The 17092-nt window shown below is 44.7% G+C and overlaps 1 protein-coding gene across 1 annotated transcript; it reads left to right on the plus strand.

Annotated features, from left to right (window-relative positions):
• The first annotated feature begins 830 nt into the window (after window positions 1–830).
• LOC125943333 (uncharacterized) lies at window positions 831–2351 on the plus strand. The gene has a single exon (XM_049662505.1). The coding sequence runs from the start codon at window positions 831–833 to the stop codon at window positions 2349–2351; it is 1521 nt and encodes a 506-aa protein (XP_049518462.1).
• Window positions 2352–17092: the final 14741 nt, after the last annotated feature.

The raw sequence follows: 17092 nt of genomic DNA on the forward strand, positions 1-17092 counted from the left end.
TAGTGGATGCGTGGACGCGTGTCGTTTCGCACAAGTGCGAGGCATCGGTAACCAAGAATGAGCGTCACGATGGCGTCGTAGCGTCGTGTAGTGTTACAGTAGAACCCCGCTGTTATGTTCCCGGGTGCTGCGTTTTCCCGGCTGTTACGTCGTTTTCGGCCAGTCCCGGCACAGCTCCCATAGAACCCAATGCATTGGTAACCGTGCTGTTGCATCGCAGCTGTGGGACCGTTCCCGCATCGTACGTCGCGAACTGCCACCTCGCGCCGGCCCGAGCGGCCATTTTGACTTTTCTTGTCGGTTGGCTTGTTGGCTTGACGTTGGCATTGGTCGCCCATACTGCCGGGGTCGACAACTACATATTTAACCGTTTATTTAGCCGTTTAGGAACTGGCGAGGAATAAGATACAAAGACATGGAATTGGCACTTCACATGAATCAGGTTGAAACTAGGCCGGCCATTCTTGTTTTACAAGAGACAAGGGGAGTCCCAAAAATTCCAGGATACGTTACATACACCGACCCAACCAAAATGGGTACGGCGATTCTAGTGGAGTATCACATAGCAGCTACTCATCACCTTACTGCACAAGCACCAGCACATGCTGGTGGAAATAAACGCAAAGGAAATTGGAAGTAAAAACAATATTTTCGTTATGAGCATATACTGCAGACCATCACAAAGACACTATGAATTCGATCGAGTTGTGATGGACGCTAAGAAATTGGCCGGGAACAGGCCACTCCTGATTTTGGGCGATTTCAACGCGCCGCACACCTTATGGGGGTACAAATTTCAATCCAAGAAGGGAAAGGCTTTGGTCAAGACTATGGAAGACCTGGACGTTTCTCTACTCAACGAACCTGGAGTAGCCACAAGAAGAGGCAACAGCGTCTCCAGAGATACAACACCAGACCTGTCCTGGCTTAGCGGAATGCTGGATATCTCATGGAAGTGTGAGGACCTGGACTTGGGATCTGACCACACCATAGCCACACTCACCATACGGGGCCCAGACTTCCGGGCTAAGCTGGGAGCAGCTCGCATAACGGACTGGGATAAGATGCGTGCATACACACAACAAGACGGCGAAGACGCGGACGAAGGGGACCCACATGATACCTCGTACAAGACATGGGCCAAGAAACAAAAGAAGATCCGTGACAAATTCACCCAAGAAATTGCAACTACAACGAAGGTACCTTTCATTGGCAGCAGGCTCGCTCACATGTGGGCGGCCCGGCACTCGCTCACGAAGCGCTGGAAGAGGCAAAGGTGCAACAGGAAGCTTGCGCGTCGGATAGCCGAGCTTAACAACGAAATTTCGGAATACGTGGCCAAGCTCAGCAAAGAGAACTGGCTGCAGGTATGCGACGGCCTTCAGGGACAGCTGTTCGTGGGCAAGACATGGAAACTGCTGAGGCACCTCATAGACCCCGCAGGCAGCAAGACAGCAAGCAACCGGTTGCTGACAAAGGTCCTAAACACATACGACGGAGACAGCGGCCGGCTTATGAAGGCCCTAGAAGACCAATATTTTCAAGCGGAGCGAGGGCAACACCCGATCTCGCAAGAATACACAGGACCCAGCAATGAAGACCTGGACAGGCTGTTCACGATCCCCGAGATGTGGACAGCAATTGATGAGAGCAACAAGAAAAGCGCTCCGGGGAGAGACGCCATCACCTACAGGTTGCTCGCCAACATGAGCGGTAGGACGGCACAATCTTTGCTCGAACATATAAATAAGGCTTGGGAAACCTCTCAACTCCCGCCGGAGTGGAAAGAGGCCGAGGTGCGATTCATTCCCAAACTGGGTAAGGCCCCCGCGATCGAAAACATGAGGCCAATATCGCTGACCTCCTGTAGTTGGCAATGTGATGGAGCATATGGTCTACGTTGCCTTCAGGAACACCTTGAGGTCTCTGACCAACTTCCGAAGACGATGTTTGGGTTCCGCAAGCATCTATCAACACAGGACTTCATGCTTCAGCTTCAAGAGCTGGTAATCAAAAGAGCTATGCGAAACAGCCCCAGGGCAATCCTCGCCTTAGATCTCAAAGGGGCATTCGACGATGTTACTCATGCTAGTATACTCACCAACCTCAAGGAGACGAGGTGCGGGAGGCGCACTTTCGGATATGTCAAAGACTTTCTGTCCTCCCACAAGGCACGAATATCAATGGGTGAAGAGCGATCAGAGCCCATTGAATTGGGGGAGCGGGGCACCCCACAGGGAGCAGTGTTATCACCACTCCTGTTTAATCTGACCTTACTGCCACTGCCACGATTGCTAGACCAAATCGAAGGAATCGGACACGCATTCTATGCGGACGATGTTACAATATGAACGGAGCAAGCGGGCTCTGACGGCTGGATGGAGGAGACACTCCAAGCGGCAGCACTCACAGTGCACAAGTACGCGAAGACCTGTGGACTCAGCTGCGCGCCGCAGAAGTCGGAACTCCTCGTAATCCAACCAGGAAAGCCCCGCAAGCAGCCCCCACCAGACATTTGCATCCAAATTGACGGCACCACAGTCAAGCCGATGGACACATGTAGAATTCTCGGACTCTTAATACGAGACAATGGCAAAGCACATGCCGCCATCGCCAAAATGAAGACCAACGCGGAGAAGATCCTAGCCATGCTGAGAAGAGTTTCAACTAGAAACAGAGGACTCAAGGAAGACGACGCCCTCAGACTAGTGCAGGCATTCATAACATCCAGGATAACATATTTGGCCCCGTATCTCAATCTAGACAGGACTCAAAAGAATACACTCAATACCATCATCAGAAAGGCCACCAAGCAAGCCCCTCGGCCTACCCATCTATTCGTCGACCCAGCGCCTTCAAGCCATGGGGGCACACAACACAGTCGACGAACTCGTAGAAGCCCACCTGTCTAACCAGCGACTCTGCCTGAGCCAGACAAATCATGGCTGCGCGGTGCTGAATAAGGGTGGCGCAAGGAGAGAGCAACAATCAAGAGGTACATCCCACTTGAATGGATCACGACAATCACCACCAAGCCCTTACCCCGAAACATGACGCCGGAGAAAAATGATGGCAGGAGAGAAGCCAGAGCTCAGGCAATTAATTCCAAAATGCAGCGATTGGAGGGAGTCCTATACGTGGATGCGTCCCTCATCAAGGGCAGCAGCAAAGCAGCGGTGGTGGTAACCGACGGGGAACGGTTGATAAACAGCGCTGCAGTCAACACCAGAGAGTCAGCGACAGCAGAGGAAGTGGCCATAGCCCTGGCGCTTCTCCAACCGGACGCCAGGGTAGTGGTTACCGACTCCAAAAGAGCTTACGGCGGCTACAGGAAAGGGGTGATCTCCTCAGAGGCAGCCGCGACATTAACGAAGAAAAGGGCACCGGAGCGAGCCGTAGAGCTCGCTCCGGTGCCTGCCCACACAGCGGTAGCCGGCAACGTCATAGCCGATTACCATGCCCGAGCGATGACCCTCCGGGCAGGGTAGGGCGCCGACACCACCAACCCGGTGCTCACGTACAAAGAGATTACCTCCGAGTATAGGGAGGATCGGCGCACCTTCCCCGGGCCGCACCGCACCCTGAGCAGGGAACAACAAACAATCATCAGGCGCATTCAGGCGGGTTCGCTTACCCACCCTGCCCTGATGAATAAATTCTACCCAGAAACCGAAGAGGACATTTGTCCATTTTGCAAAAATAACACAGGCACCCTCGCACACATCCTGATTGAGTGCACGTCACTCAAATCCCCTATATCCCCCATCCCCCCTCCATCCCCCACTACCCCACCCCATGATCGATGGGAGACCTTATGGTCCAGCCCCGCCCTGTCGATCCAGCTTGTGCTGGCGGCTAGGGGCCAGGAGCTGCTGGCCGTATATGGGTCGTGAATCCAGGGAACCACCCCGTCCGTCGTCTGAGAAGACGCCGTCATTTTGAGCTCAATAAATGTTTTCTCTCTCTCTCTTTAGCCGTTTATAAGGCCTTGATATAATTTCGGTTTCTGCCAGCAAAAGTATGGCCCTTGAGATGCATATTTGCTATCTAAAGATGGTGTCTATGACGCGTTGTGGCCCTAATATTGGTTTTGGCTCACAGATGTTCCGTTCCGTTCAAGGGCGATAACGCAGTCGCCAGGTGCCGTATGCTGTATGTGCGAGTGAAAATGTGCGAGGGCAGCCGACAACCGCATCTAAATCTGGTGCGCGCACGAAAGAAAAGCAGGGAGGAAGCGCGCCTTCTTCCATTGTGTCTGAGGCACTGTCGAGGGAGCGAGGGGGGGAGGTAGCGGGCGGCGCTGTACCGTACTCTGGCTTCAACTGCGTACTGCGCGGCGGCGCGCGGACTTTATCTTGAAAGCGATCTGCGTTGGGGCAGAGTCTAGCAGTGTAAGTGCGTCGGCGGCTCATAGCTTTGTGCGTGCTGTGTGTTCTTGGCACTCAGTTTGCATTGAAGCGATAGACAATAGCACGAAGGTCACTTTGCTCGCTTCTGCAGCGGCGCTTCCACACGCCGCCAGCCTTTGACAGCGCGTGTCCGCACTCATCGAGTGTGATGTGCCACAGTGTCTGCCAGCACGTCGGCAACTTCAACTGGAAAAGGAGAGTACCGTCTTGGCAGGCTAGGCCACCTGCAGCAAGCGGCAGGATCAGGTTTGAATGAAGGGAGGGGGAAAGGTCACGCCCACGGCGGCAAGATCGCCGGGTCGAGGCATGCAGGCCCGCCTCGCACACGCTCGCACGCACGCACGCACACGTGCGCTCGCTTCGCATTCCGTCGCGGCGGATAAGGTGCTTTCGGTTGCTGCTCGTGCAAAAATAGCAAAACTTGGGGCGAAATCTCTAGGTTGTCGGTGGGGAAAATTCGTTATATCGAGGGGGTCTCCCGCTGCCACTTCGTTACGTAGAGGTCTCAAATACATGCGCTTCTATGGAGTAACAGCAGGGAATAGAAAAACTTTGTTATATCCAGGAATTCATTATATGGAGGTTTGCTATAAGCCGGTTTAACTGTACATACATTTAATCTTTCAAGCTAAGGCAGTAGAGAAATATAATTAGTTAGTCTTGAGACAAACATATCACTTGAACTGCTACCAACGACGTGTTCTGGTAGTGCATTCCATTCTGTTATTGTCTGTGGAAAAAATCAGAACTCAAATGTATCATTGTGGAATCTATACTCTTTCAAGTGTCTACTATGTTTTGTTCTAGTGGGCCTGGTTTCTGAGAACGACAGAAGTCGGCGGCCATTTCCGTTTCCTTCATTATTTAAGAGCTGGAATGCGAACTTGAGACGTAGAAGCTTTGCTCGTTTGTTTATTGTAAAAAGACCTGCTCTTGCAAGGAGTTCAGAAGGCGAATCACGGTGTCGATACTTGTTGTACACAAATCTAATTGCTTTTTTTGTACTGCTTCTAATTTATCAATACATCTTTTTGTGTGCAGAAACCAAACTATAATACCATATTGAAGAATTGAGTGAACTAATGATGTATATGCTAATAGTTTTGTACTTGGTGAAGCAGTCCGGAGTGACCGTTTTAACGAGCAAAGAGCAGAAAAGGCTTTACATGAAATATATGACACCTGCTTATCCCATTTTAAGTCTGAGGAAATAATTACCCCGAGGTACTTGTAATGGTCAATGACTTTTAATGGTACTTGATCTATTACATAGGTGAATGACAGAGGCTTCTTTTTTCTTGATATTGTCATACAGACAGATTTATCTAGATTAATATTCATCTGCCATGATCGGCACCAGTTCGTAACGTTTCTAAGTGCATTGTTCAGAGTAACTTGGTCTGTAGTATTGTTGACTTCTTTATATATTATGTAATCGTCTGCGAACATGCTGACTGTCACATCCGAGTTCTCAGCTAATTCATCAATAAGAATGAGGAAAAGAATAGGAGCTAGTACTGTGCCTTGCAGTACTCCTGATAGAACAGGTGAGTGTTCGGATGAGTAGCCGTTGCAGTGAGTATACTGGGTCCTGTGTCAAAGGTAATTTTTAATCCATTTTGTGACCTTGCAATTACCAAATAAGTTATCAAGTTTCCAGAATAACTTAGTGTGCGATACCCGGTCAAAGGCTTTCGATAGATCAAGAAAGATAATGTCAGTTTGTCCGCGGTTATTAATGGAGGTTGCGAGGTCATGGATTGTTTCAATTAGTTGCGCTGTCATTGACCGGCCTTTTCTAAACCCATGTTGATTTTCACATAGAAGTTTGTTGTCGTCTCTGAACTGCATAATGTGTTTAAGTATTATATGTTCAAATATTTTGCAGACAGTACAAGTTAAGCAAACTGGACGATAGTTAGAGGGATTTGTAGCATCTCCAGATTTATGGATCGGTATAATCTTAGCAGTTTTCCAGTCACGCGGTAACTCACCAGTGTTCATAGATTTTTGATAAACAAGTGAAAGGTATTTGGCTATCCACTCGGCGTATCTTTTCAGAAAAGTATTCGGAATGCCATCAGGTCCACTGGATTTTTTCTCATCAACGTTAAAAAGCAGTGAAAAGATCCCTGGTTCCGTAATAATTATCTCACTCATTGGTTCCCTTCTAGTCCCTTCATCAATTTCTATTGGCAGTAAAACACTATTATCAATGGTAGAAACAGAGTTGAAATAGTCATTAAACGTTTTCGCTTTCTTTAAAGCTTCAGTGTGAGGTAGGTTGTTTTCTTTATGAGTTCAGGAGTTCAAGTATCGCCAGAATTTATGAGGAGCCGTTTTGATAAAGTTATTTAAAGTAACATTAAGGTATCTATCTTTAGCTGCTCTTATATTTGCTTTTAGAGAATGGGAGAGCTTGCGGATTAGTTCAGTTAAGTGTGATTCGTCAGACTTATTTTTAGCTTTTCTTAGCCTTGTAACCCTACGTTTCATGTGTATTATATCACGGGTTATCCACGGGTTCTTTTTGTGCACTCTCTTTTTCCTTACGGGTACAAATTATGTCAAACTGTTTTGAACAATGTTCTTAAAAGATAGCCATAAGTCATCTGCTCGAACTGTATCGTTTTGGTAATCATTAAGAAAAGCCGAATAACAGTTTTCAAGGAAATCAATAGTGCTGACGTCATCAGCATTTGACCAGTCTAAAACATTCGTGAAACGCTCATCCTTACGCTTTGGTGAGTGCAATAACATAGAACATTTAGTTGCTTTATGGTCTGATACACTGTCCAATACTTCCCACGTGGCACTGTCTGAAACTAAATTGTCACTTATAAATATCAAATCCAGAATACTGCAGCTTGTGGAAGTTACACGAGTGGGTTGTTGAATTATCTGTCGTAAGCCGAAGTTGAATGCTATCTCGAGCAGTGTTTCTGCAGAGGCTACTTCTGTGTGCTCACTGCAATTCGAATTCCAGTCTATGTCAGGAAGATTGTAATCTCCAGTAAGAATGATTTGTTCTGCGTTTTTAAGATGAATTTGCATATATTCGGACAAAGCTTGTAACCCATCTACTCCTGAGTTAGGTGCTCGATACAATGTTCCAACCGCAGCAGATAAGTTTGCCTTCTTAATCTTACACCAAAGTGCCTCGGTGACGTCGATTTGTGGTAGGGGCATTACCTGAATGTCATCCTTCACTAAAATTGCAACTCCGCCGCCACGTGTACTTCTGTCGCTGCGTAGTACTACGTAGCCCGGTGGAAAGATATCGCTGTTTGATATAAGTGGGGAGAGCCATGTTTCGGTGATAGTGACGACATCAGGACTATGCTCAAGAAGGAATGCTTCCAGTTCGACCACCTTGTTTACGACACTTCTGGCATTGATGTTAATGACGGCAAAGTTATCATATGACTGGTAGGGTGAGTGGTTACGTGCTTTGCTTAGTTTTTTGTGACTGCTACTCTGGTGTTCGTCTCCTCATCCCAAGTGAATAACTGATCATTGATTTTAATTTTATCGAAGTGTAGCGTAACCTTTTCTTGTCTATCTCTGTTTGTCTTGCTGCTAACCCAAAGATTTTTTCTTATGTTCCGTACTCTCATTGAAAAGTCTTCGCCGATAGATACCTTGGAGCCTTTTAGTTTCGAACAATTTCTGAGTATTTTGGATTTGTCTCTGAAGTCAACAAGCTTGAATATTACTGGTCTTGTTTTGTTTTTGTTTTTTGCACCGAGGTGATGAATTCTTTTGGTGCCCGATATTGTCATCCCGAGGGTGTCTCTGAGAAGTTTGCCGGTAATTTCCGCCTCGAGAGTAGCCGAAGTCTCATTTTCAGTCTCAGTAATGCCAAATACTATTAAATTTGACCGCCTGCTTCTGTTCTCAAGTCTATTTGTCTAGCCATGCGATTGACGCTGTGTTCCAGTGACGATACCTTTTCTTCAGCAGAAATTATCCTATCTTCTAGAAGTGCAAGCTTGTCGAGCTTAGCATGTACAGCTGTTAAGGATTCATTGGTTCTCTTGTTTTCTTCTTTGATAGTATTTAGGTCAGAGGCAACTTTCGAATCTCTGCCAAGATCGCCTGCGTGTCAGGTCTAGGGTTGCTCTCGACATCGCCATCTACTGGCAGTAGCAGTTTTAAAAATGCGAAACGACGGTTAACTATATAAAACACATTGGCCGAGGGCACGGCAGCACCAGGAGAAACAGGTCATTACTGTGATATCATTTTACAAAATATTTTCTCACCTGGAGAAGAAAAACGAAGGGGTTTGAGGACCACATGTTCGTTGCGGTGCCACCGTGCCCAATACCGGAACCTTGCAAGCTGTTCTCTTTATAAGCGTCAGTTGTCGATGACGTCATGAAGCCTGGTATCACGGTATGATAGCTGTCCAGTTGATATGCCCGTGTGTCGGCAAACAGATCGGCCCATGGAACGTCGTAGAATTCTGTGCTTGTACTTCCTTTGATGGTTCGTTCGGGAAGTTTCGAAACGTGCTGCTTGCTCTGGGTCGCTAGCAGGATTGCCGGTATTGCCTGAAGAAGAAAAACGAAGGGGTTTGAGGACCACATGTTTGTTGCGGTGCCGCCGTGCCCAATGCCGGAACCTTGCAAGCTGTTCTCTTTATAAGCATCAGTAGTCGATGACATCACCAAGCCTGGTATCACGGTATGATAGCTGTCCAGTTGATATGCCGGTGTGTCAGCAAACAGATCGGCCCATGGAACGTCGTAGAATTCCGTGCTTGTACTTCCTTCGATGGTTCGGGAAGTTGCAAAATGTGCTGCTTGCTCTTGGTTGCTTAGCAGGATTGCCGGTATTGCCTGGAGAAGAAAAACGAAGGAGTTTGAGGACCACATGTTCATTGCGGTGCCGCCGTGCCCAATGCCGGAACCTTGCAAGCTGTTCTCTTTATAAGCGTCAGTAGTCGATGACGTCACGAAGCCTGGTATCACGGTATGATAGCTGTTCATTTGATATGCCCATGTGTCGGCAAACAGATCAGCCCATGGAACGTCGTAGAATTCCGTGCTTGTACTTCCTTCAATGGTTCGTTCGGGAAGGTATATCCAATATACCTGTCTCTTCTTTGGCATTTATTTCTTCATTTATTTATTGTTTGTTTACTGATTTATTTATTTATTATATACTGCAGGCCCTTGTGTAAGGGCCCAAGCCTGAGAGACATAAGATATATGCAAAATCCAAAGGGGGAAATATACATAAATACCTTAAAGGACAATAAGTTGGAGCAATGGAACAATTCAGTAAAGAGGATAAGACACTGCCAAGCAAATAAAAATCTGAACATGAAAAGAACTGGGTAAATGTGCAACAAAATTATATAACTTAAACAAGGTATCTATAAAAAAAAAGAAACAAATTTAGCCACATCTTGCACAATGTCATCAGGGCTACTTAAATTTGTCGCAGGTAAGTTGTTCTAATCTGTTACTGTGTGTAGAAATATTTCAAAAAGTTAGTTCTAGTGATATAAAGATTCATTGTGTTGATGCCTTGTAAACAAAAATTCTCTCTGACATTCGTGAGGTACTGACACAATGAATTGCATGTTGTTCTTCTGAGCACAAATAGACATGTGAGGAATGTTAAAGTAGCAAGAAGAATATTGTCAGTATACACTTGCACACCGCCGTATCGTAGTTATTTGCGCCGTGCAGAAGTAATGAAAATTCGTTCTCGGCATGCCTCTGTGAGGATGCGTCCCGACATGTTTTGTGTGCCTTAATGCGCTGCACAACATGCACTTTGAAACATGTTTTGACGCTAGTCTAATATGCCGACGTGCTCCCTCGTCAGTCCTCGGGGGCACCCTTGTACCTGGAACGGTCGCGCGCTGAACACGGCTCGGACCCGCTCCCTCAGCTGGAGCATCTACGAGCACGGGTACTCTCAACTTTGCTGCCCCGATGCCCAGTGCACGAGCCAACACATCCACTATTGCCACCACCTCACGTGACCCCAACGATTGCTAATCTTCAGATTACATCCTCCTTGCCACCGGAATACATATATCCCTGCAGGCCCAGCGCGGCCTTCAATGGGCTTCGCAACACCACAGCTATGGTCATGGCCACTTACCTGCAACGCCTTTTCGTCTTTCAGGTATATAATCAATATTAACTATATGCACGTCGTACTCGTTATGCGGCGCTTCTGGTGTTGCCAAGCCCACAGTGTTGTTTTAAAGTTGCAATTGCTTGTGCGCATGTCATCAAATAGATGTTAGCATTATCAGGCGACATAGAATTAAAACCAGGTCCCACCACCCATTCTAACGAGATGCAAACATCATGCGACATATTTACAGCACTCTGCGAAATCCAGTCTAGTCAAACTTCCATGCTGCAAGAACTTAAATCCATCCAGCGCAAGCTATCGCAGAATGACAGTGCTATCAAAAAGATTAACGACTGGCTAACTGAAATAGAAAATGACTGCAAATCGATAGTGGGTATAAAATAACAAATTGACGATATCCAAGTTCTTTGTGACCAAAACGCGAAAAATATAGTAACAATCAGAGCAAAATTGGACGACTCAGAAGACCGAGCACGCCAGTCAAACTTAGTATTTTTTGGTTTTTCAGACAAAGAGCGTGAAACATGGTCTGAATCTGAAGCCTCAGTATTACAATTTTGCTGTAAAGAACTAAACGTAACAATTGATGTATTGGATATCGAAAGAGCCCATCGGCTAGGGAAGTAAAAAACAAACACAAACAGACCAATGATTGTTAAATTTGCACATTTTAAAATTAAAGTGAAAATTCTATCCAATGCCTATGAACTGAAGGGTTCCCAGTATCGAATCTTGGAAGATTACTCACTCAGCACACTTAAAGCAAGAAAGAATCTCGCTATGCTCGGCAAGGCCCAACAGCAATTCTTTAAACTACTACACAATAAACTCATCATTGGTAGCAACGCCAATACTTACGACCACAATGCAGAAAAGGTTGTTCCTCGCACTTAAAACACATTGGCCCCAGCAGTATTAATCCAAGAAGGAAATCATTTTCCTTCCTATACAGAAACATAAGAAGTGTTCTCCCTAAAGTAGATGCTCTTCAAAACCTAGTTAACACAACAGAATCAGATCTGTTCACAGTCACTGAAACATGGCTTAACCCTACTATAACCGACTCGGAGATACTACATTTTTTCCCGGATTTCAATATTTTCTGACGTGACCGCACTAACAAACGTGGTGGTGGCGTAGTAATAGACAGTCATAAAAGTCTTCAGTGCACCGAAATTAAGACAACCTCGTGTTTGGAAATTATGTTCGTTCTCTGCAATGCTTCCTATCCCCCTGCGATAATTGGAGTTTGTTATCGCCCTCCTGGTAGTGACCCCGTTTTTGTCCCCGAATTCCATGAGGCCGTTCACTCTCTAACCGAATCTTATCGTCATCTTCCGATACTGCTGTTCGGCGACTTTAATTTTCCGGAAATATCCTGGACTAACCTAGCATGGGTAGCCTCCAAAAACGGTATCGAGAGCGATTTCATCAACTCATGCCTAACTTTTGGACTAACGCGGCTCATCAATGAACCCACACGCTACAGCGACAATTCTTCTAATATTCTAGATCTTATTCTTGCCTCTGATCCCGACAGGGTATCAAAAATGACGTTTTTACCAGGGCTCAGTGATCATTCAGTAATTCATGCATCTTACTCCTGTAAACTCTCAGATCCCACAATCCCACAAAGATAACTAAAACAATAGCACTGTACGATAAGGGGAATTATTCTGCTATAAACTCTGAGCTTAAAGAATTTGCTACTTCTTTTCTAACTGACTTTTCAAAGCGTTCAGTCGAGACCAACTGGTTACTATTCAAAAACAAAATACTAGACCTGTTCTCTAAGCATGTGCCCAACATTATTGTAACCGAAAAAAAGTCATCCCCATGGTTCAATGTCACACTGAAGCGACTAAACAATAAAAAGAAAAGGCTTTTTCGTTCCACAAAATGCTCTAATGACGCATGTGCGTGGAGTAGCTACTATGCCATAGAAAAAAAGTTCGAAAGGCGCGCAAACAAAGAAAAACTTTTTTTTTCACAGAAATTGCCCACTATGTACAAAATAACCCTAAAAAATTCTGGAACATCATTAACCCTGATCACTCCCAACCTTTAGCATTGTGCGACGGACAAAACCATCAAATTCCTGATCATGAGGCTGCCGAACAGCTTAACAACTTTTTTTCTTCTATGTTTACTGCCGAACCTGTCGACAATTTACCTCCCCTTTCTTATCACAACCATACCGTGATGCCCGACATCACATTTTGTCCAAACGGCATTGAAAAACTAATTGACTCCTTAAAACTCTCATCCTCATGCGGCGGGGATGGTATCAATGCGAAAATGCTGAAAAACACGAAATAGACTACTATTGTCATACTCTGCCATATTTTCCAGCAGTCACTATCAACAGTAGTGGTGCTGGTGGACTGGAAAGTGGGCAAGATTGTTCCATTACCTAAAAAAGGTCCTCCATCTTTGTGCAGCAGTTATCACCCTATTTCACTTACTACTATCTGTTCTAAACTAATGGAACATGTGATCTACTCATAAATGTTAGGTTCTTAGACTGCAATAACTTCTTTCATTCCAGTGAACACGGCTTTCGCGCAGGACCCTCATGTGACACCCAACTAGCTTTATGTTATAACGATATTAGTTCCAGCCTTGACTTAAACATACCCATTTATGCTCTCTTCTTAGACTTCATAAAAGCATTCGACAAAGTTCCGCATCAACGGCTACTCCTAAAACTTTCTCGACTAAACATTAATACACCTGTATTGAATTGTATTCGCAGTTTTCTCAGTAATCAACAACAGTTAGTCTATGCTAATACCCACTCATCTAACCTATCCCCCGTAATCTCTGGTGTGCCACAAAGCACTGTACTTGGACCCCTACTTTTTCTTATTTATATTAATGACCTCCCAGCTAATATCTCTTCTACCATTCGTCCATTTGCAGATGACTGCGTCGTAAATCATTCCATTAGAAACAACACAGATAATAATACCCTTCAAAACGACCTAAACCTTATAGAATCCTGTTGTAACACATGGTTAATGTCCTTAAATATAAAGAAAACTTCACTAATATTTTTCCACCGCATGCCACATTACCAGCCAGCACAATATATCATTTTCGACTCTGCAATATCATCCACTGAATCTTATAAATATCTTGGCGTAACATTTTCAAGCAATCTCTCCTGGTCTACCCACGTAGCTAACATAGCTAACTCCGCGAATCGCACTTTGGGTTTTCTTCGTAGGAACTCGAGACTCGCTCCGCCATGAGGGAAACTAATAGCTTATCTCACGTTTGTTTGCCCTGAGTTAGAATACGCATGCTCTGTTTGGGACCCTCATCAATCTAACCTATCTAATATTCTAGAATCAGTACAAAATCGTGCAGCTCGTTTTATTTACTCAGTGTATTCTTAGCATTCCAGCGTTTCTGAGCTTAAGGCTCGTGGTCACCTCACCAACCTTGAATTGCAACATCACGTATCTAGGCTATGCCTTTACCACAAATTTTATAATGCTCCCTCCGAAGTTCCAGCTATCTTACCAGTCCATCGCTTATCCAGCCGCACCAACCATCCCAGAGTGGTTTACCCTCCCCTGGCGCAATCTACCACAGATCTTCCCTTATTTTTTGTGAAGACAGCACGGGACTGGAACCATCTACCTACAACTGCTGTGCACCACTCCAATCCACATCAATTCAAGACAACACTGGAATCATTCTTTCACTGCAATTAAAACCCATCCTTCATGTAATACCCCAGCTGGGGCCTTTGAGGTATAATAAATGAAATGAAATGTCTTCTTCAACACTGGTTATTACTGGAGGTGGCCAAAGTTCAATTCTTTTAATACAAATAGTAAGACATTTAATATCAAATCGAACATCGAATAGTCAAACACAGATGCATATATTTACAGCAGGAATGTTTACTTGGGTATGATTAGGTAACACGCCATTACTAACTAGTGCAAAAAAGACAGGTAACTAACTGGGTCAAATGAACAGTTTGAAACAAGAAAATTGCCAATTGCCATTACAAAAACTGCATGAATAGACTCTCAACGACTTTAGAGCCTGATTTCAAACAAGCTCTCCAATAAAAGTGGCAGTTGTATGACTAGCTTTCTGAAAACACTAAATATATGGCTGCCGAAGAATGATTAAAAGTTGCAGTTAAAAAGAAAAATAATGAGCAGGTGAAGGACTCATTTGCCATAGACACATGTAAAGGGGTTTGTTGCAAGGAAAACATCATTGGTCACAGCGGAAAAAATAAATCTCCAACACAGCCACTGCCAAATAGACTAAATGACTGAGCACAAGCAAGAAATACAGGTTGTCATGTAGGCTTCAGTCATGAAACTGAAAACAAAACTTGTATTACCCATTTTATTTCGGCATTGCTTCCAAAACTTTTGTCGTCACACTTGTGACAATTAGCGATATACTTTGTTTAGCAGATAGAAAACAGTAATTTGACTTAAGTAGTTGTTTGTTGTGAAATATTTGGTTAGTTTTGAACATTCGAATATACCAAATTTTTTATTTTTGAATACGAATGGAATACTACCTACTGTTTGTATTCATATTCGTATTCATATTCGAAGCTCTGAATTGAAATTTTGTTAGTTTTAAATATTTGAATATACCAAATAGCTTATTTTTGAATACGCATTGAATACTACACATTAACTATTCGTATTTGTATTCATATTTGAAGCTTCAACTATTCGTCCACCCCTAGTTATTACACAAATGACCCCAACTTGTGCGTGCCCCAGATTGTGCATGGGCTAGAAGCTGATAAAAATAATTGTGTCTAGAGCACTGCACAGGCCCGGGCCGACCCGAAAGCCCGGGCCGTCCAAAGCGTTTGTCGGCGGGCTCGGGCCGGGCCCGGGCTTAAAGCCGCGGGCTCGGGCTTGAGGCCGCAGGCCCGGGCCGGACTCGGGCTTGAAGCCACGGGCCTGGGCCAGACTCGGGCCCGCTCATTAAAGGGCCTAAGTAGGCCTTCGAGCACACATACCGTTATGCATTGCATGGTTCAATGCATTCTGTGCCAAGCTGAAGTGACACATGCAAGATGACTGTCATCGTCATCATCAGCCTATATTTATGTCCACTGCAGGATGAAGGCCTCTTCCTGCGATCTCCAATTAACCCTGTCTTTCGCTAGCTGATTCCAATTTGTGCCTGCGAATTTTCTAACTTCATCACCTCGCCTAGTTTTCTGCCGCCCTCGACTGCGCTTCACTTCTCTTGGTATACATTCTGGAGTTCTAATGGTCCATCGGTTATCCATCCTATGCATTACATGGCCTGCCCAGCTCAATTTTTCACCTAAAGTCAACTAGAATATCGGTTATCCCCATTTGTTCTCTTATCCACACCGCTCTCTTGACTGTATATCTTATCAGATGACTGTATATCTTATCAAAAAAAAATAGTAAAACAGATGAAGTTCTCATTTTTAACAGTGGAGCTGTTTCAGCCGGGCGTAATGTGTCTGCGGAATCCAAAAATGTGGGCCGATCCTGGCAGCAGTGCAGAAAGGGTCCAAGCGCAATGGCACATACACCTGTGAACTAGCGAAGCTGAGCCTGGATAAGTCTAGCTAAGAATGGTGGGGACTACTTAGTCAGTCATCGATAGGCGATTGATAGCCAACCAATAGCTAGTCGATAATCGATAACTAATCAATAAATTCTGGAAAATGCTGGGGATGACTTGGTAGTGCTTAGCCTAGCCCAAATACGTGGCCAATACCTTACGATAGCCAATCAATAGCTTATTGTTAATCGATCAATAGTAAATAAATTCGGATGACTTGGTAGTGCTTAGCCTAGCCCAAATATATAGCCAATATCTTGCGATAGACAATCGATAGCCAATCAATAGCTAATCGGTAATCAATCAATAATAAATAAATTCCGGGAAATGCTGGGGATGACTTGGTAGTGCTTAGCCTAGCCCAAAAGCCAGGACTATCTAGGTGCCCATCAGCTCCGCTGTCTCTTTAGCATTGTGCCGCCAGTGCAAGCGACGCTAATTTTTTTCTTTTCCACAAAAACGAACATTGTTTCCGCGTAAGGAAAATAAATTATACAAAGAACTGCTCCTCAAACCATTTCCATGTTACCGCTTTTGCGATTGCACTATTACCAGTGTCGATACTATTGCATTATTTTAGCGCTAAGCCCACTTACTTTTGTGCTTCAATGCATAAAACAGCATTTTCCTCAAAAAGTTCACTGGAACCCCCATGCATTTCGTCGGACTCTTTGAAAATTATGATCTCGAAACTGGTTTAGTCCTGAGAATTCATTCTGAGTGGTTACGCCTTGTGAACTCAGCGGCTATATTTCGTAGATTGAAAGACGTGCTGTGAAATAAATAATTAAAAAGTTATTTACATAATTATGTTAATTCTTCAATTAGGCGTTTTGATTTCTCATGGAAGTAGTGGCTGCCTCATCGAGTAGTTTAGATCAAGTATTATAATTGTGCTATCTGCCACAGGCAATCTTTAAAAATTTGGTTCAGCTAAAATGAAACACCCTGTATATCTGCAT

Source organism: Dermacentor silvarum, chromosome 1 (assembly GCF_013339745.2).
Source record: "Dermacentor silvarum isolate Dsil-2018 chromosome 1, BIME_Dsil_1.4, whole genome shotgun sequence".
NCBI lineage: Eukaryota > Metazoa > Arthropoda > Arachnida > Ixodida > Ixodidae > Dermacentor > Dermacentor silvarum.

Bases quoted from the DNA above. Each gene is read 5' to 3' on its own strand.
- LOC125943333 (XM_049662505.1), top strand. From the start codon at position 831: ATGGAAGACCTGGACGTTTCTCTACTCAACGAACCTGGAGTAGCCACA.